The sequence below is a fragment of the Sinocyclocheilus rhinocerous genome, unplaced genomic scaffold (assembly GCF_001515625.1).
Source record: "Sinocyclocheilus rhinocerous isolate Xijiao unplaced genomic scaffold, SAMN03320098_v1.1 scaffold789, whole genome shotgun sequence".
NCBI classification, from domain to species: Eukaryota; Metazoa; Chordata; class Actinopteri; order Cypriniformes; family Cyprinidae; genus Sinocyclocheilus; species Sinocyclocheilus rhinocerous.
The window spans coordinates 1,038,670-1,060,521 of record NW_015667306.1 but is presented as its reverse complement, the minus strand read 5'-3'; the positions used below and the strand labels follow the sequence as shown (position 1 = coordinate 1,060,521).

Here is a 21,852-nt window from a genome sequence, read left to right as displayed (position 1 = left end):
ATATATATACACACACACACACACAACTACATAAATAACATACACAACAGACAAATATATAGGAAAAAAATGTATATACAAAATTATGCTAGGTAATATGAATCAGAAAAGGACAGGATATTTGCACGTTTGCACAATACCTCCTGAAAAGCTCTTTTCTTTGTTCCATAGTCCATGGCCGTCCATAGAAACCTGTGGTGAACAAAATAAGAAAAACAAATGGTTGTGACAAACGCAGCATATTTCACAAACAGATGTTACAGTCAATCAACACCTAAGCAATATATAAATATGATGTTTTCTAGCAATGTATGTAACTAATTGGACTCATTTTAACTTCTGAATTTACTTTTATGTTTGATAACATAACGTTGGATGTGTCTAAATTTGCTCACCCTCTACAACACCGGTGATGAATTTCCTGCGGCCTGTTCTCTCAACCCCGATACTGGGCTCGTCCACTGGACACTGCGTATCCGCAACAGCCTCGCTTGGTACTGGATTTGCTTCATTTTCTGGCTGTGACGACTCGATTATTTTGTCTTTCTGAACCATTTTGAATTGTACTTATTAATTTCTGTTGGAAATATCGGTCTAGTCGTCAGCCAAAGCTTTTTTTCCGCAAGAACACTAACCCGTCACCCGATTCACTAACTGTTACTGGGTTAGTAGGCCATTGAGTCACCAGTAGAGAGCGGAATTCTATCGGATGAGGATTATCTGCATGAACTACCTGCAGATTGCGTCGGTAACAAACACGACAGTCATTCACGCAACGTTACAGTGCTAAAAGCTTTCTGGACTACTAAATTATATCTGGAGTGTCTGCTCGCTCTCTAGCAAGCGAACTGGACCCGTCTTTCAACGATGTCAGAACCGCCAATTAGCATTACCCGGTGTTTTCTCTAATAGCTTTTGTCGAGTCGCCTTACATCATGCGCTAGTCATAAATTAATGACATTTAAGCTTACTGTACACCTGCATCGCGACTTCAAATAAATCCCGTCAATGTAACGTAACGTTCATCGACACTGTTTAATTTTGCACTCTTCTTCCTGTTTACACTTACTGCGCAGACTCAGAAAACTGGTTTGAACCAGTAAAGGACGGTTTGTGAGTCTGAAAACAAATCTCTTGCAAAGCTCTTAAAGGGACAGCGAGAATGTCAGCGCTCGTCCAGCCTGAATGAGAATGGTGGATGGCAGCCAGTTCATTTAATTTATCCTATAATGATTTTGGATACGTTTTATATAAATATACGTGTAAATGTATTAGTAAAAAGGAGCTTTGTTGTGTTGCGGAACAAAATCAGAGACACTGACAGTATCGTTGTCTCTTTGCATTAACAAAACTATAAAGACCAAATATTTAAAAGATGTATTCAATTTTCTTTTGTATCTTTAACCCAATGTCCGTTTTCTTGTTTATTAATCATTGTATTGTATAAAGTTAGTGTTCTCTGAACAAAAAAGTACGGTGCCCGTAAGGTGACATGTTCGGTTCACTTAGTTTTGTCGTGGCCACAACATAATAACTCGTGGGAACGTGATAATATGTCGTGGCCACGAGATATTAATTTGAGGGAACGTCATATTAACTCTTGGGAACATGATATTATGTTGTGGCCACGAGATCATTTTGTCGAGGTAACACATCCTTATGTCGTGGCCTCAAGATGCTATGTTGAGGGAACACATATTTTTCTCGTGGCCACGAGTTGAATGTGTAAACAAACCTGCGTGACCATAGCAACCGGCATAATCAGAGATGGATTCATTAATATTTTATTTTGAATTAAGAAATTATTATATTATTTATTATAGATATTATTAAATTATTATATTAACCATAGGCATAGGCTACCGGACTGTATTACGTGCGATAGTCAGCATTCAATTGAAGTTTATCATGAATAAATGTTACATAAAGAGCATAATATAAAATAGGCCTACAAGAAAACATTTTTATCCATCCTACAGTCTTGTAAGTCCATTAACTGATCGTCTTTTTCCCGTAATATTTGTATATTATTATTATTAGCCTATTATTATTGGTTATATTTTTATATTAGTTTATATTCATTTTTTCCCATCATTTCGATCTCTTTACTCAACGTTCTGAATACTTTTGTAAATATTAGCCTACTGTAAATGCTCGACATGCCAATAAAGCTTTGATTTTGCTGACTGGAATTTTTGCTGGGGCGAAATAAGCATATATAACAATAAATATAAAAATATAGCCCTAATAAGTTAATGTAATAATAATACAAATAATAATATACAAATATTAAATTAAATGTTTAATGTTAATAAAAATGTTTTATCTATTTTTGATAATCCTGGGTTGCTATGGTCATGCTATGGTCATGTTTAGCATTAAACTCTTGGCCACGAGAAATGGATGTCCTTCCCTCAACAACTTTTGGGAACGGCAGTCCTGAACAATGCTTATCAGAGGACATAAGAACAGAGTTATTTCACAATAAACAATCTGAAATTGTAGCTTACATAGTTTGTGCAATTACAGTTATTTAAATTGAACGTTGAAAGATAATATTGATCATGTTCTATTCTGTAATGTTAATAGAAATCATACACTGTCAGAATAAAAAGGTTGCATTTTATGCATGCAACAGCCTGTCACTGGCAGTCCCTTATGAAAATGAGCCATGGTTTTACTAAAGTGACCATAGTTCAACTGTAGTATTTGTAGATTTGAATCATGTGTAAACAAAAAACATATTTGAACCATGTGTAAACAAAAATATAACCTAATAAGTTACAATTAAGGCGTATTGAATGTTAAAATGTGTTTTAAACGTAAAGTTAAGTGCTTATCATTACCCATTTTACTCTTAGTAATTTAATAATTTAATACATTTCGTAATTTAAAAGTTTAGTTCAGAAGTATCGAATCGGTATCGATATCGACGATACTGCCTTGAAAAATATCGGTATCGTATCGAAAACAAAATAAGTGGTATCGCCAATCCCTACTGTGCAGATGTGCGCATACTTAAAGTGTGGTTATGAATAATGATTATTAATAGTACTGTACAATGGCAAATACATTACAATATATAAATGACAATTATATAATGTAGGATAAAATAGTTCAGCTAAGGTATGTTTAATTATCACATTCAGCGGCCATTGGCCTCTTGCGTATGAAATGCCACCCCTCTGTGTATCGTGATGGTTTGTTCCATTGCTTCAGCGCTAGTTTCAACCTGTTTTTATACAGTCTATGGTTTCAACCTGGTTTCAACTAGTATATGGAACATTATTCCTCATTGTATTTTTTCACAGGTTGGAGGTCTTCATTTTCTTTTGCTTTGTAACTACAACATTTCTAAACTTCCGTTAAAGTTATCCAATGAAAACAAATGCTTCTCTCCTGGAATTTAATTTATAAACATAATTAATTTATTTATTTTTTCTTTTCTCTTTATTTCATTGTAATTTTGTATATCTTTTTCTTTGTGTTCACGCCCTGCTGTAAAGTATTGAATTTGAGTGATTCAATTAAAAAAAAAAAAAAATACAGTCTATGGTTTCAACGCACATTGTCATGAATGAATAATCTGAGTCAAAAAAAAAACTTGAATAATCTGAGTCTTTTCCTGACTAAACATCCATAAATTTAATTATACGAGACGCATGTCATTTGATTAATTTAAGACTAGTTAAACAGAGAAAAAGCAGATAATTTTTTCTTATTTTCTTGCATCACAGCAGTTTTAAAAAAAGTGTTAAAATGCTGTTTTACCTGTGGTGTGTGATGCAAGAAAATAAGAAAATCTGCTTTATATAAATGTAACTGTTAAATCGATCGAATGTCATGCGTTTATTGTTAAAAACACAAAGTGAATATAAAGTTCACGTTCTGAAATAAATCACATTTTGTTGCTTTGCAGCTTGAAATGAAGACGGACAGTTTTTGTTTTATCCAGCGGTTTACTCAGTGCAACTTATAATATTCAAGTGAAAGATATAACACCAACATGTCAGAAAAAAATAATAATAATAAAAAAAAATTACTGAGTTGGAAAATGAACACCCCCTTGTGTCAGAATTTTGTTAAGCCACCTTTTGCTTTAATTACAGCCTTGGGATATGTCTGTTGGGATATGACGGTATTTTGCCCCGTCCATTTTTCCTTCTATCCTGAAGTGCTCCAGTCCCTGCTGCAGAGAAACACCCCCAGAACAGGACATTACCACCTCCATGTTTTACTGGAGGAATGCTGTTATTTGGATGCTGAGCTGTATTGGATTTCTGCCAGACATGTTCGGTGTTGAGGCCAAATAATTCAATTTTAGTCTCATCTGCCTAAGAATCATCAAGGTGTGTTTTGGCAAAGCTCAGTCGTGACTTGTGGCCTTTCTTGAGGAGTGGCTTTTTCCTTGCAACCCTCCCATTCAAGCCACATTTGTGGAGAATTTGTGATATTGTGTCATGCATACAATGACTACTCTTTGTCATAAATAGTTGACCATAAAAAATAAAAATCACTGTACAACTGGGTTCTTTAAACACAAACAGCCACTAGAACTGGCAGGAACAGTTAAACGTCACTGCACGACTGATCAAGACTACTGCAATGCTCTGCTGGCCAGCGTTCAATCCAGCACAATTAGAGAATTAGACAAAACGGAGATGATCCAGAACACAGCTGTGCATCTGATCTTCAATCAACCAAAAGGCACCACCGGCTCCTCGCTTCAGATTTATGGCTGTTATTGGCCTTATAAATCAGCATATAATCATACAGACACCATATTCTCATGTAGCCTAACACCAGCTTGAAAGCACTGCAAGTTCAAACTCATTTGAAATTGACCTATGACATGCAATTCACCTAAATTTAAATGGTTCTTGGTTTTTTGTAAAATGAGAACCCCATTTATTTCTACACTAATCGATATGTTGCTTATTTGGATGACATTGACAAATGTTATGTGAATGTTGCAAAGGTCTGTTCAAGAGAGAATGACACAGATTTTTAATCTCAAAAGAGACAAGAAAGACAAGGTTTATTTAGGTTGAAATAAATTCAGCATTATAAACCTGTTTACCCCAACAATGTTTCCATTCAATTCCTTTTAAAAATGTATCCAACATTCAGTAATTCAGATTAAACATTTAAATAAATTTAATCCTTTAAAAAAATTTCTATTATTTCATTCCACAGTTTTACGGTATTATATTTCATGATTTTTTTTTTTTTTTTTCAATTTTTCTTACAAATCATCACTTCAATAGAAGGTGTAAACTTGCAGAAACAAACAAAAACACAGAGAAAAACAAAAACAACCAAAAACAGTAATTGAGAGGCAACACTGGAAGTGTGGGGCAGCATTTTGCTCAGAGGTAATCGGTCTTCTTTCCTGTGGCTTGATTAATCGTTACCTTTTCAGGTTCCTCTGAGCTTGCTTGAGTAAAGTGTCGAAGTCTAGTGCATCAAATTTGCCTTTTGTAGGCCGTGGATTGTACTCCCGGTTTGAATCTGAAAGAGATCAAAAAGACACTGTAGCATCTGGAGGCTTTAACAGGAACGTTTTTAAAGACTGTAAATGAGTGGTGCACCGAAATTTCACCAACCAGAAATATCCAGCAGAAACATCAACTATTGCCCTAAAGTTACAACATGTAAATATGTCAGCAGTCTTGATGCACTTAGCTGTGACCAAAAATGATGCTAGAATAGCGGTGTAAAATCTGAATCAGAAATGGAGAGGCTACGCGTTGCTGAAGAATTTTATTACGACTGGTTTCATTTATCACCTGAGAACACGACACAGTGGGGAATATATTTATTTGATCCCCTGCTGATTTTGTAACGCGTTTGAGAGAGGCGGGGCATAGAGGACCTACAATAATGTACAGTATTTGAAAAATAATGTGTTTTTTTTAACATTAAAGCATGCCAACATATTCTGTTACACCAAATACTGATCTTTAAAATAGCATCATATGACCCCTTTAATACATTTATTATAACAATCACACAGTGTTCAAATTAAGATCTGTAATATTTTCTAATGTTTTAAAAGTCTCTTCTCAGCAAGGCTGCTTTTAATTGTACAGTAAAAAATACATGCCTAATTCAAGAAGGGAGTCTGATGGCCAAAAAATATTATTTTACTAACTTAATAATTTTAAGCTAAATTGTGCTTTGTTGGTATAGTGTCTGCTAGAATGTAAAAAATGTTCAGTGTTAAATATTTTTTTAGTTGTTGTTTTGTAATAGATTTTTTTTTCTTTGAAAAGCAAGACAAAACAGTAAAAAGCACATTTTGGCTATTTCATTTATGCAATAATGAAAAGAAAAAAACAAAAAAAACAAAAAAAAAAACACGAAAACCCGTATTCGGCCTTTTGCCCAGTGTTTCATTTTGTTCGGTTTCGGCTTCTGCCAAGAATTTTCATTTCGGTGCATCCCTACATGTGGAACATAGATCAGTCCTGCCACTTTAAGAAGTTACTCCTAATTAGAGGTCTGCACGGGCTTTAAACTGAAGCCCGAACACGGCCCCTACCCGAGATCGTCTGACCTGACCTGACCCGAGCAGCACAGTTAAATTTAGAGCCCAAACCCGACCCGAACCAGAAATCTTTTTTTTTTTTTTTCCACAACAAAAATGCTGTATTTCACGATTGCATGCAACGGTCAGTAAACAAATACATGTAAAGAAACAGAATCATTACAGGGGTCATATGATGCTATTTTAAAGATCATTATTTGGTGTATTTGGTGTAACAGAATATGTTGACATGCTTTAATGTTCAAAAAACACATAGCTTGTAACACTCCAAAGAGAAAGGAAAAATTTAAATCGCATCATATGACCCCTTTAAGGCTCGGCCAGTTCACAAGGCAAAAGAAAAAAACACTTATTACCAGTTATGAAAGTTTATGATCATCAGGTGCAGCGGTCACATAAATTCTGCCGAGTTTTTGAATGGTTGTATACGACAAGACGATAATTCTTCCATCATGCAAATTATGGTCATTTTCTTCAATTAGGCTCGTTAGCATTCGTCCTGCTTTTAATCAGACACAGTGCGGTAAGATCGCATTTATTTGAATTAATTATATAATTTATTTGAATATGAGAGAGAGAGAGAGAGAGAGAGCTGAAAGTTACGTGTGTGAACCTGCGTCTGCGCGTCTCTCTCTACAAGCAATGAGGCTTAGTTCCTTCAAAAACAGCGATTTTACCCCCTCATTGCAGAGAAATATAACGTTGCGAGTCAGTAGCCTGTCGAAGCCATTTTACTAATAAAAGTTTCCGTGCTGTGTTGTCGTGTGCAATAATGTGTGTGCGTGCGTCTATGAAAGCAGCGTAGCCTAGCCTAGCCTACTGCATATAGTTTTAGTTTAGCTATAAACCCGAACCCGACCCGAAAACCCTAAAGGTAGCAGACCTCTACTCCTAATGTCAGCACGTTAGGTGTATAAAAGACCACACAATCTGTATCTTCCATTACAACCTCTCCCACCTCCATGGGCAAGACCAAAGAACTGTCAAAGGATTTCAGAGACAAGATTGTAGATCTGCACAAGGCTTTAATGGGCTACAAGACCATCAGCAAGAAGCTTGGTGAGGAGGAGACAACTGTCGGTGCGATTATTCGGAAATGGAAGAAATACAAAATAACCATCAATCGGCCTCGGTCTGGAGCTCCGTGCAAGATCTCGCCTCATGGGGTAAGAATGATCATGAGAAAGGTGAGGGATCACCCCCGAACTACACAGGAGGAGCTTGTTAATGATCTTAAGGCAGTTGGGACCACAGTCACCAAGCAAAACATTGATAACACACTACACCGCAATCAATGGACTGAAATCCTGCAGCGCCTGCAAGGTCCCCCTGCTCAAGAAGGCACATGTATAGGTCCGTTTAAAGTTTGCCAAAGAACATCTAATGTCGCTTTTCCACTGCGTGGTATGACTTGAGTTCTGACAGGCTGCATCAGATAGCGCGTTTCAAAATTAAGTTATTTTATCGGCGAATCGGTTTTAAAAATGACCGATACCGATAATCATAAAAATGCTTAATATTGACGCCAATAATCGGCCAGGCCGATAATCGGTCGACCCCTAATATAAATATCCAATTTTTTTTCTGTTCCAGGTAAATGAACATTTAATTTCAGTTTATGCTTCAGAAAACAATGTTTACCAGTGCATTACTACTTTAAATTGATTGAAAAAAACAAAACATGATGCTAAGCTCACCAAGATCAGCATAACTGGTCTTGCAGAACTGCCTCCTGCCTCCAAAGCACAGGTCAAATGGAAGCTCATTCTGCTCCCTCAGCTTGCTTCCATTCTCAATAGCATCAAATGCATCCTTCTTATTGTAGTATGTAACAAAGCCGTAGTTGTCCCTGAAATAACATGTGTTAGCAATATTCTTTTTTTAATGTAAACAATATACCAAATAAATAAAATTTAAAGTAGCCATACCCATTTTCTCTAAAGTGCACAGTGCACTCCTCAATCTCTCCGAAGAATGAGAAGCGTTCCTTCAGCTCTTTACGAGTCATGCTTCCACGGATTCGTCCAACATAAACAACTCTCCGCTCCTCCTACATAACACATTTCAATTTATACGTTAGCAATCACCAAGGTGCCTATGAGAAAAATCAAAAAGACATATCTTTCTTGATTAAAATACTTACAATGGCTCTCTCTTTGCATCTTTTTGCATCCTCGTTGCAATTTTGCGAATGCCAGTAACCAGCCCTCTGATTAGGGCTAAAAATTAAGCCAAAACATATCAGGGTTATTATAGTTAACTAAAACATAACCACAAAAAACTTTTGTTACTTGAAATAAAATACACAATATCTAAAAAAAAAGAAAAGAAAAAGGAGTAAACTATTTCAGCAAGTTGCAAAAGTAACAGTTCTCATTTTAATTTAGTTTTAACCTTACTAACCTTTCCTGGACTATTGCATAGTGCCTGCAGTGAAGAGTTAGAGCAAAGGGCTTGTTCAATTCTAAGCCATTCAGGTTGTTCACCGGTTCCTTCTGATGGATCATCATTCCACCAAGAGAATATATTCAAGTGTGCTGCCCAATAATATGCTTTAAAGAAAGTTAACCCAAATCCCCCTTTCTCCTTAGATTTAAAAAAAAAGTGTTGTTTTTTTTAATTCTTGCCGTTTTATAATTCCATAAAAACTGAAAAATTATCTTGTCTAGTTGTTTAAAATAGGATTGTGGTATACATGAAGGGATAGACTGAAATAGGTGGAGGAATCTTGGTAGGCTCACCATCTTTACTGCATTAATTTTACCTACCATTGAAATTGGCAATGTTCTCCAATAGTCTATATTATTTTTTAATTGATCAATCCTCTTTTGCCAATTGGCTCTTAGAAGGTCTTTTGGTTTTTTAGTTATTATGACACCAAGATAAGTAAAAAGAGTTTTCAGCTATCTTGAACGGGGTGGATCTTATATACTGCTTACAAGTGTTGGGCACAATAGTCATCAGGTCACTTTTTTCCCAGTTAACAGTAAAACCTGATATATTCCCGAATCTTGTAATTGAAGTGAGGAGATGTGGAATAGACTTACTAGGATTTTTTATAAACAAAAGTATATCGTCTGCGTAGAGTGAAATATGTTGTGGGAGGCCACCTATCGTGATTGGTTGGATATCTGCCAGTTGCCGAATGTATGCAGCCAAGGGCTCTATCACAACTGCGAAAAGAAATGGGGACAGCGGGCAGCCTTGTCTTGTCCCTCTATAAATTGAGAAAGGAGCGGAGATATTATGATTAGTCACTACGGAGGCTTTTGGACAGGAATATATTGTTTTTATCCACTCTCTAAACACGTGGCCGAAACCAAATTTCTTAAGGACCGACATCATATATCCCCATTCTACTTGGTCGAATGCCCTTTGTGCATCCAATGAAATGACTGCAGCTTCTTCTTTATGATTTGAATATAAAACATTGCATAGGCGACGTAGATTAAAATACATATGTCTGCCTGGCATGAAGCCTGTCTGATCCGGATGTATAATATCACAGATATGCTTCTTCAATCTATTTGCAAGGATTTTCCCGATTATTTTGGTTTCAGTGGGTAGTAAAGAGATTGGTCTGTATGATGACACTAGCAGCCGATCTCGACCCGGTTTCCTGTGAATGCTTAAACATACGTACCAACAATGGCAAAATGGCCTTACTAAATATTTTGTAAAATTCGACGCTAAACCCATCAGGTCCTGGGGCCTTGTTGTTAAGGAACTCTATAATAGCATTTTCCACCTCTTCAATGCTTATTTCTGCATCTAGTGCTTTTAAAGCCTCTTCGCTTAATTTTGGCAAGTGTAGTCCTTCCATAAAACTTTGCAAAATTTAGATTTATTTCCTTTGGATCGGTTATTATTATCCCCTCTTTATTCTTAATTTGATATATGGCGCTAGCAGCTTCATGTTGTCTTAGTTGCCGCGCCAGAAGGTTATGGGGTTTATCACCTAATTCATAGTATCTGTGTTTAACCTTACGTAATAATTTTAGTACACTGCTAGATAATAGAGAATTGTATTCATACTTTAATGCAGTAATTTCTTTCAGTAACAGTATTTGGGCTATTTTTGTGTAAGCTTTCTAATCTGGTAAGAGTACTTTCTATTTCAGTCATTCTCATCCTAACTTCCTTCCTTTGAGCTATCTCAAATGCTATTATTTCCCCTCTAACTACAGCCTTCAATGCCTCCCATAAATTTGAATCATGCACATCACCATTATCATTAATTTCTATAAATTGCTCAATCTTTTTTCCCAGATTTTTATTAAATTCTTCATCCTTTAAGAGTGCGTTATTTAACTTCCATCTAGGCTTGCCGCGATAGACGGTGTTGACAGCGATACCGGTGTTAAGCCGCAACACCGGTTACGTCACTTGCCCACCGCGGCACCGACCCCCACCGTCGTTTTGATTTTTTATAGAAATAAAAATAATTTAGTTCAGTAAAAGAACAGACACCACAATTAAAAACTGAACGCGACTGCTCAATGCAGCGTGCCAAACGACAGTTGCGTCACAGATCAGATTTCATTTCTCCAGTGAGGAGAGTGAGTCAAGCTGACTGACAAGAAGAGTGAGGTGAGAAAGACAAGACAATGGCAGATGATTTAGTTTCGAAACGAGACGCAAAAGCGCCTGTTTGGCAATATTTTGGATTTTGAAAAGCCTGTTGACTTTTGCCGTTTATCTAAGGTGATCTTGGAAGTTTTTTTAAACATTCGTTTCTTATTTAAATTGGTTCCACATTGTTTGCTGATTTTTACTTTATTTAAACGTTGTATAATTTTTTTATTTTATTTGACATCAAGGTGTATGCAAACGCCCCGCCCCCGCGGTGATACCGGTATTACCGGTGTTGTCACACGTCGATTAATCGGTGGGAAAATTTCCTCACAACCCTACTTCCATCTAAATTCTCCTCTTAAATGATCTAATCTAAGGTCAACTGACTGGGGAGCATGATCTGATTTTATAATGTTGTGATATTGTGACTTGCATGCATTTGGTACTAAATTTGAATTTAGCAGAAAAAAAATCGATGCGCGAATATGACTTATGCACATGAGTAAAAAGAAAAATCTCTATCTGAGGGGTTAAGAATTCTCCATATATCTACAATGTTCAGGGATTGCATATACTGTCTTAACATTGCATTAGATTTGGTCATCAGAAACTTTTCAGCATCGGAAGACATTTCGAAAGCTTTAGTTTCCTCTCCTACCGTCACGATGAATTTTGCCGGGAATTTGAAGCCGCATCTTATGTTTCTTTCCTTGCATTTATTCCTTACGTCGTTAAAGTCCTGCCGCTTCTTCATCGTTCCAGACGTCAAGTCTGGATAGATCTGCACACTGTCACCTTTAAACCGAAGAGGAGCCTTCGGTCTTGCTAGGCGTAGCACGAGCTCTTTCACTTGAAGATGGTGCAGTCTAGCAATAATAGCTCGCGGTCTATTGCCAGCGGCTGGCCTCGCGCTTCTGTGAGCCATGTCGATCTGGATCGGTTTATCAAAGTTATCATGTCCAAGCAACTCTGGAAGCAATGAGCTCACGAACTCGGAGGGCTTGCCATTTTCTAGCTTCTCTTTGATTCCCATTATGCGGATGTTATGCCTGCGAGAACGCGATTCCAGATCCTCCAGCTTTGCCTGTATGAGAGCCGTCTCAGCAGCCATCTTTGCATTTAGCCTCTCGAGGGATTCAATACGGCCTTCATGAGCCTGCACAGCTTCCTCGGTTTCTTCTACTCGAGCAGTCATGTCAGTCAGCGCCGATGACAAATTAGAAAGTGTAGAAGATAGTTCGCCCAATCTTTGATTCACTGTCTGATTCAAAGCACTGATTGCAGACATAAGATCCTCGTTTGTAGTCGGCGTAGATTTAGCCTCAGCTCCACCCGCGGTAGCCTCGGTAACTTTTTCGCACTCTTCTGCTCCTTTCTCCGATTTCTTAACTTTATATGGCTTCGTCATATTGCGCTGTATATCTTAATATATTCGGCTGCAAAGCACAGTTTATTAATCTGGTTTATTTAGGACATTTTTTAAGTATTGAAGCGGAGCCAAGAAACACACGTCTACTCCATGCGCGTACAAACCGGAAACCCCCAAAATTATTTTTTTACATTTAATTATTCTAGCTGCTGTGAGAAAAGGCTAACGATCGGCCACCTGCAGGATCCTCACATGCCTAGTAGCCGGGACAACAAAGTGACGTAATGACGCAGTGCCATGCTCAAATTTCCCGCGAAAACCTACCCGTACCACTCAAATTAGAAAACATTATTATAAGCTAACCGTTGTGAATCGGGCTAAAGTAAGGCAATAGTTTTGAACACTGGCTGGTTATGTACTTGCTCAAATATTGATTTTGGATCATTTTTAACCCAAAAAAGTTACGGACTGCAGCTTTAACTAAAATAAATATTTTTTAAAAAACTAAAAATGAACAACAAATCTATTAAAACTTTAAAATTAAAAAGAAAATGGAAAATAAAAATGAATACAAAACATTAAAAACAATAACAGCATCTCTACTAAATGAACAAACTCACCTTCTATGACTTTTCCAACGGCGATGTCCGAGAGAATCAGAGGAGCGGGATCTGGATCGAGAGCGGCTGCGGCTCCAGAATCCAGAGCGTGAACTTGAATATGAATACCGTCGCCGCTGAGGTGGGGAAAATGACCTTGAGCTGGATCGGGAACGAGACTGAGATGATGAACTGGATCTGCAGCTTGAGTGACGAGACCTGTATCTGTAAAATGTAAAAATACACATTTGCCAACATCCTCTAGATTGATGTGCTTTCAACATTCCTTTATAATTATTATAAATGTATATAACCACATCAAAGCTGACCTTTTCCGAGGTTGTGAACGTGATCTGGAGGAAGACTCGGAGCTGGATTCTAAGCTACTAGAGGATTGGGCTCTGTATCTTCGTTTTGAACGGCCTCTGTCCTGCTGGTACTGTCTGAAGGAATGCTCAGAGTAGTTCACAGATTTCTGCTGGTTGCATTTCGCTTCATCCAGTACAGAGCTTTCAGAGTCAGGCCTGTTTGGAGAGGCATCCGGAGTCACCAAGGTAGAGCTATTTAATGTACAGCTCCTATCTGCAGAAGGTTGACTGAGGCTGAGATTTCTCTGGGTTCCTTCTGTAACTGAAGGAGTTGATGTAGCTTTGGTGTTCTGGGCTAGCTTGTTGGGCGGCAGCTCAACAGTCTTGATAACAATGCTAGGCTGTTGTTTGACATTCCACCGACTGCCAACTTCATTTTGACAGGGTTCTTTTGGGGGGAGGCAGTAGTCGTGGTCAAGGGAGAAAGGCTGAGTCTGTCCAGTAATAGTAGGGGTCTGAGGCTTGCTGCGCAGCTTATTTGAAGGTAGTGGTCTCGCCTCTATCTGAATGGCCTTGTTAGGAGTTGGTTTAAGGACCTCTGACTTCTCGGTTTTCCCCAGAAGTGAAACTGGCGCAATAGGCTTCCACATCTGGTGTGGGGGTGTGGCAGGAGGTGTAAGGCCTATGGGAAAAGTCAGTTGAATGGAGTTTACTTTTATTCAAAGAAATGATAAAAGCTTAAAAAATATACAGTGGCCCCAAAATTTATTTGATTTAAATGTATTAATTTGTTTGCATTATATAATAAGTCAAACCATGTGCCATTTATTTTAAATGAACCAGCTATATGTACACTACCATTCAAACGTTTGGGGAGAGCAAAATAAATGCTGTTCTTTTGAACTTTCTATTCATTAAATAATCCTCAAAAGTAAAATGTATCATGGTTTCCACAAAAATATTAAGCAGCACTACTGTTTTGAACAGTTATTTAAAAAAAAAGTTTTTTGAACACCAAATCAGCATATTACAATTTATTTCTGAAAGATTGTGTGACACCGAAGACTGGAGGAATGTCTTTGAAAATATTTTAAAAAAAAAAATTTAATATAATATACATAATAAGATAACATAAGATTAATTTTTTTGATTAAATGACTGCTGCCTCAGTTAGCATAAGAGAATTTTCAAAAACATTTAAAAAATATTACAGATGCCAAGATGCAATGTATGTTTGAGTGATATTTTATCAAAAAAGTACCATCTAGTTTCATAGAACAAAATAATTTTATACACGCAAAACATTCATTTAAAAACAAGCCAATGCACACAATAAAGACAACTTACCTGCAGTGCTTCCCAGGTCATGGTTGCGGGTTTTCTCCACGACCTTAGTCTCCACGTGCTGCTCATAACTGAATTCAAAGCTAAAATATTAATAAATACAATCAGCAGTGGCAACAACGTCAAAAGCACTGAATTACTGATGTTGTTGAAACATCGCTCAGACTAACAAAAGCTATGCTTATGTAAGTCTCCATCCACTTTCACATTCTATTCTGAAGCCATGATGAGGGACTTCATTTGTTTTGGTAGGTCTTGGTGAAAAGTGGCCTAGGGCCACACACGCAAACATTGAGTTTGGTGCAAGAGCAGCGCAAGGGCTGTAGGGTAACTCCATCACTCCGCCTCATGATACTCACCTGGAGTTTCCTACAGCAGCTGCTCTACCACAGACCTCCGGTACACTCTGCTCTTCTTTGGCTGAAAGAAAAAGTAGTGTTGTGAATGACCAAATACAGGAGGGTAAGATGGGACAGACCCTTAAAATAACTGAAACAATCAGATTGTCCAGCATCTAGCAGAACTCGGCCACAAGCAGCAGAATGTATTGATACTCTACAAAAATGCACTGCATTTGCCCACTCAACAGCTGAGAAACAGCCGACTAAAGATAAAGGCTCGTTTAAAGGGGTCATATGATGTTGCTAAAAAGAACATTATTTTGAGTATTTGGTGTAATGAAATGCGTTTATGCGGTTTAAGGTTCAAAAAACATTATTTTCCACATACTGTACATTATTGTTGCTCCTCTATGCCCCGCCTTTCTGAAACGCGTAGATTTTTACAAAGCTCATCGGTCTGAAAAGCGAGGTGTGCTGTGATTGGCCAGCTATCCAGTGCATTGTGATTGGCCGAATACCTCAAGCGTGTGACGGAAATGTTACGCCCCTTACCATATTGTGATGCCCTGTCCAGCAGGAACGACGAGACAAAAACATTAAAACCCATTATAAACGAGGCATTTCTTGCATCCAGTGGGGACATAATTACAGATTATAATGACTTATACTGTCTTTATATGTGTTGCGTTGCATCGCGCCGCGTAAACATAAAACCATGTCTGCATTTGTGATCAGAGAAATGACAAACAACAAGTGCTACTCCACACTGCCAAAAACTCGCGTTTGAATCATCAGTGGCAAATCCTTTAAATGAAAACGTACTTACTGTGAACTTTTATTAAGAATATCTCCTTGGATTTGAGACTTTAGTCTTTGCTAATTTACAGATCTTCTTTATGCACCAAGAGCTTGTAACACTTCAAAGAGAAAGGAAAAATTTTTATCGCATCATATGACCCCTTTAATGGGTACACCGTCAGTTTTTGTAATGATATAGTTCTATGTGACTTGTGCAGTTGTTTGCAAAATGATAAAACAATAGCCATTCAGGTTCAACACAGAATTCCACTAGGAAAAAGAAGCACACCTTTACCTCATTTGAACCAAACACTATTATTACTTGAAGATAAGTTAAGTTTATTCTAACCACTGAGTCATGTTTAATTGTGAACTCTATTTGTGCTCTGTAATTTGTGCTTGACCTGGCAAAATGGACAAATGTTCATCCCAGGAATGCCAACTTTTTCCAAGCTCAAAATGTTAGTGTGGCCTAGTTGCTTACAAACGAATGATCTGCATTCTAAAGATGGCAGTATGAGTGTATGTGTTCACTAAGAGGGCACTCGTTTCCAAAGAAATCTCTGCCATGCTCAGCATTAACATCCTTCACATAGTCCGCTTGACTTATAGCATGATTTTAACAACCCTCATAGATAAACAAATATTTTCACAGTAAGAAAAAGAGCTCAGAGATAATATCACTTACACTGAGACTCCTCAAACTGCTCCAGGAGGCTTGTAAGATCAGCAGCTTCAATACCTTAAAAAAAAAAAAAAAAGTTTATTATAAAACAATCCACAGAAATTATTACCTAACCACGCGTGAAAAATGCTCACCAATTTCACTTGTGAAGGACTCAATCAGCTCAACTGTGGTGTTCTTCAGTTTGGGGATCTCAGAGGAAGCCATCCTCATCTGCTCTGCCAGTTCAACAACTCTGGCCTGAACTTGAGCCGAGAAAAACGGCTGAGCGGCTATTGGTGCAATATGAGGCTTTTTAGAATTAGTTGGCAGTGTGTTTTTGGCTTGATCAGACACAGGGGCCAAAACAACCTGCTCGGTCTCTCTCTTTGCAGACACAGCAGCACTAGGTTTATGAGGGCTGGAGTTTGAGTTCTGAACTTGTGTAGTGACCATCTGAGGCCTTGAGGGAATTTTGGATGGAGCAGCATTGGGGCTCCCATGTAAACATTCCTTATGACTCTGTGCATTGAGACCTTGAGAGCCTCCAGATGTAGTAGACACTGGAAGTGAAACTGTCCTTTCAGGAGGCACCTCAGCCACATGTCTGATGGGGGCAGAGGTCTCAGTATGAATAGTGTTTTGTGGCACGCCGATGGGAGCAGGTAGTTTCTGGGGTGAGGGGTGGACTGATTGGGGTGAACTTTTAGATGTATCAGAAGGTGGAGCGGTTGGTTTAGAAGTTGCAGGTTTCTTAGAGGAAGCCATCAGTGAAGCCGGTGGGGTGATCAAGGCTTCAGGCGTTGGGGGAGCAGAGGGGCCTCTCGGGTGCCATGCGGGCATGATTTCAGGTGCAAGGTCTTTTTTAACAGGAGTATGCATGGTTTTACGTGGATCTCTGGGGTTAGGGTCTGGCAGGCAGGGTATTGGGGGAAGTTCCTTGGGCGGTTCAGGCAACTTGGGCCATTTAGTGCTGTAATCCTCCGTTTTGTCCACCGGTTCTGGTTTCTTTTGCTGGCGGAGGAGACGGTACTGCTGTAAACTGAGAGGTTTGGGCTTAGTTTCATTAGGCTGACAAGCAGCAGGCTGTTCGCTAACAGGCTCTAGTTTTGAGGGTGGTTTTTGCTCCACAGACTTTTCAAGAAGTTTGTTCTCTGGCTGCGAGTCAGTGATTTCTGCTTCAGCTTGAGGGGTTGTGATATGCTCTTTCTCAACCTGCGGGTTAAGAGTCATCAAGTCTGTTGGACAATCAAGTTTAGGTTTTCCGAGCTCTGCCGATGAGAGCACAGGTGAGAAAGTCACCCTTTTCTTTTTTTGTTCTTCCTGGCATTTCTTCTGTGGCTCCTCTTTAACTCTTGAGCTTCTCAAAACTCTCTGTTCAACCAGAGGGGCTTCAAGAAGTTTACATTTCTTTTTCCCTTTACATACCTTGACAACCTCTTTCTCCTCCTCCACGAAAGATACTTCAGAAGGAGCTGGAACTTTTTCAGCACTATCTTCAGGCTTTGGTTCTGGCTTGTCTATGGTATTCTCCGGTACTCTTTGTTCACCTTCTGCAGAGTATGTGTGAGAAAGAGGGATGCTGAGATCTGGGATTGCCAGGATGGGCTCTCCATGCTCTCCTTGATCAACCACTTCTAGCACAAGGCCCCTCTCAGGCAGAAGATGCTCTTGTCCCTCTTCTCCTTCCACACATAATGTCATGCAGTAAGGGTGCATGTGTTTTACTAAATCACAGATAGTAACATGCATACTCTCTCCATCCTGCTCTAAGGACACAGGAAGGCACCAATCAAATTCATCCAGTGATGACAAATCAATATTAGCTATGGGGTTTGCGTCTCCATCCTCCTCCTCTTCTCCTTCACTGTTCTGCTGGGATAATCTCTGCATTCGTGGGAGACTCTATATAAACAAAACATAACATGTCTTACATTATGACTATCAAGTTAGGAACTGAAGGAAGTTTTGGCTGCTCATGCATGTGGGAACAACACGTGGCAACCATTTTCACAAACTTGTAATGAGAAGTGCTTAAAAGCTGGCTGTTGTTAATGAAAGAATCTTAATTCCCCATACAGTTTTTCACCAAAATACAACATTGTATTTACAAGATATCAGCATTGTATTTTGCTCTCATTTTCTTATACATTTAATGATTTTATTTTACAGTAAAACACTGCAATAGATACTTATTAAAGAAAATAATTATTTTGATTAATATTATCAAATAATTATTATTGACATTAATAATATTGATAAAAATAATATTCCAAATTGTGTAGCCCTAGTTAAAACCTGTCATGCTGTCATCTAAACCGAATTAAAAATCCAATCTAATGATACATTATATTTTGTTGTATTCCAAAAATAGATGAAAAAAGATTTAAGAACTTAAATACCTTCCCAGGAAACTGTCTTGTGTCAATCATTGACTCTGGAGGAGACCGTGTGATTAACTTTCTCAGCTAGAGTGGAAAAAAGAAAATTGATATCTGAAAATTCACTGAGCTGTTCTACAAAATGAAAAGAATAAACCACCAATGCATTCCTGACATGCTTAGATGGGTGAAGAGCAGCTGAAGACTCACTGGTGAGTGTTCCTGACCCTTCTGCCCTGAGAACAGCTCTGAATCCGGCAGAGTGTCAAAAGGGGACAAGTTTTCATCATCAACATTGTCAAGTATTTCAGTGAGAGCTGTGAGCAGCGTCGCTTCACTTTCCTCATCAATATTACTTTTAACCTGAAACAGAGGAAACAAATGCCATTGCTGAGTGACATCAAAACAAGTGACATTCAACAATCAAAACATTGCGTTGAAAGCAATTCATGCAATAAACAAGTCTTCTGTTGACAGTTTATAAAAGGCTTTATTTACTCCTCCAGTGGGGCTGTCCTCAAAAATGGACAAAATAGAAGGATCCAGGCAGCCTTGTAAAGCCTCAAGAGCATCTCCATTGCTAAGGCCAGGATACTCCAGACAGCCGGCATTGAAGCTTTCCTTAAGCATCTCCACCTGCAAGAGAAGGAAAAACAGTTTAAAAGTTGTGACTGTCCTTTCTTCTCTATTGCAATGTAAATCTGATTGAAACGACTTTTCAAACAAGAAAAAAAAAATTCGAGCAGGACTTTAAAAATTGACCATTTTTATTTTATGCAGACTTTGATGTTTGATTAGTATGAACATTTTAGATTAATACTTTCAGAATTACATATGCATCAGAAACCATAAACCACTGCAAGGCGGCGTATCCATTAGGTGAGGCTGTAAACAATTTCATGTTCCTATATTTAAAAAAGGACATTGCACAACTGCAAACAATGTGCTCTGTCTTTGAGGCTTGTAATTGCTGGCCTGTCCTGCAGCAGCTGATGTTATGGTCAGCTTTGGTGCTCACTGAATCATTTATTAACAGAACTAGTGTGAAATGTTGTTGATACTCAATTTTCTTTGTAGGAATCGTTTTCATATTTCTCATGAAAAACAAAAACACTAAACCCTGAGGGCAGGCATAGAAGAGCCATTTAAAATCGAACAAATTATCACAGGCCTAAATCTGAAATAGTGTTAAATACGAGAAATGCTAAATGTATTAAAAGTTTATGAATGCGTTCATTTGAAGTTACAACCACGTGTTGCGCACATCACGTCATCCTGCCGCAGTGCATTACTGGGCAAAGCCAATACAGGTGTAGTGCCGAAATTTGCACCCTGCCAGATTATGCACCCCCTAGTATTGGTAGGTTTAGGAGTAGGTGTGGGGGAGGTTGTAGGATTAGGGGTGGGGTTGGGATTAGGCAATCAGGTAGCGACTTCAACGAGGGGGTGCATAATCTGGCAGGGGTGCAGAATTCGGCACAACACCGGCAGAGTTCAAAACACGCCTTGCTACCACAAATCCTGCATGTTATTTTCTTAAAAGCGATCAAGATTAAATCTCATCAGGCCAGTTTAATTATAATGAACCACTTTTGTTTGAAAACCTTAAACAGAGGCTGAAGGAAAGGCTGCTGTCTGTCAGTAAACACACACACGGCCCAACGCGACTGAGCCACTCGTACCTGCACCACGTGCTGGACAGCGAATCAACGCAAACCGCAATGAACCACATGGGGCTAACTTTGATTCTCAGTCACGACAATTCTAAATACGAAATTAAATGATGATAAATGCAACCAAACAGAGCAGAAATTATACGTAAATATGCTAACATGAAAAAATAACATGCGACAAATGACATCTGTTGAAATACCAATCGCCATCTGTCATTTTAAGTTTATCAGGCCTAATGTACTAAAATAATTAACTACAGTTTCTGAATTAAATGTTTAAGGTAAAATGTACGACCATGCACGAATACAAATGCTAGTTTCATTCTTAAAATGACAACCACGTGGAAGTGAGTCACTCGAATATGTAAGAATATGTAACAATCAACAAGCAAGCCATATCTGATCAATTAAGGAATATCTGTATTAGGGAGTCACTAATAAATAATGTCAAAATACATATGCATTAAATAAAATAGCCTTCTTCTTTAACGTTAGATCTGACACATGCAAACAGCTAACCATTCCTGGTTACAGATTATTCATCACCATATTAAAAACCAAAACAATGCGTTTATGGCTTACAAAATGCAAAACTACTTTTTTTTTAAGAGAGAGAGAAATGAATATGTAGTTGAATCACTGGTCTCCAAGTTCATAAGAATGCAGAAGCATGGCAAGTGGCAACATCTAACAGGACCAAACTTGTGCATTCCTTGACATGCGACTTCAGTATGGATAAGCAAGAAATCTAACAACACTTGGAAATTGATAAATGTATCTTTTTCTGCGACCATTTTTTTTTTTAATAAACTGTTTTAAGAGAACTGCAAAAGCTATCTCACCATCACCATCCACGTGTCACAAAGTACTGCACATCATCGCGTATTTGCCTCGGCTATTTGACACAGTGATAAATGTCAACAATTTCATTCTGGCGCAGCAATATATAAGTATCAAGATGTGCCGTTCTTACCTCGTCAAGATTCACCGGTGAGAACATTTGAGTATTACAGGCTTTTAACATCTCCTCGCCTGTTCCCCACCGCGCCGCCATTTTACAACTCGATTGTGTGGAAAAACGTGAATCAACTGCAGGCGCAGCAGCCGGCGACAAGCCACGTGCTATTCGCGAACGTGTTTAGCCCCGCCCCCAGGAGGCGTCATCGGACCCAGCGTTGGTTATTATGGGGTAAGGAACTTTTTAAAAATAAATAAATTGGCTTAAAAGATGTCTTGCCAATCCAAGATCC

The 21,852-nt window shown here is 38.4% G+C and overlaps 1 protein-coding gene across 2 annotated transcripts; it reads right to left on the bottom strand.

Moving 5' to 3' along the window:
- Window positions 1-4,455: 4,455 nt before the first annotated feature.
- Window positions 4,456-21,719, bottom strand: LOC107733763 (peroxisome proliferator-activated receptor gamma coactivator-related protein 1-like). 2 transcript variants are annotated; one of them, XM_016545542.1, is made up of 14 exons: window positions 21,576-21,719; window positions 19,428-19,565; window positions 19,140-19,292; window positions 18,951-19,016; window positions 16,704-18,453; window positions 16,573-16,626; window positions 15,105-15,165; window positions 14,749-14,816; window positions 13,423-14,083; window positions 13,115-13,318; window positions 8,694-8,769; window positions 8,479-8,600; window positions 8,248-8,399; window positions 4,456-5,511 (listed from the first exon to the last, which is right to left on the bottom strand). In XM_016545542.1, the coding sequence occupies exons 1-14, from the start codon at window positions 21,654-21,656 to the stop codon at window positions 5,411-5,413; spliced, it is 3,687 nt and encodes a 1,228-aa protein (XP_016401028.1). In that variant the 5' UTR covers window positions 21,657-21,719; the 3' UTR covers window positions 4,456-5,410. The 2 variants fall into 2 exon arrangements, with proteins under 2 accessions (XP_016401028.1, XP_016401027.1); XM_016545541.1 differs by having other exon boundaries at window positions 14,749-14,828; window positions 21,576-21,718.
- Between the last annotated feature and the right edge of the window lie 133 nt (window positions 21,720-21,852).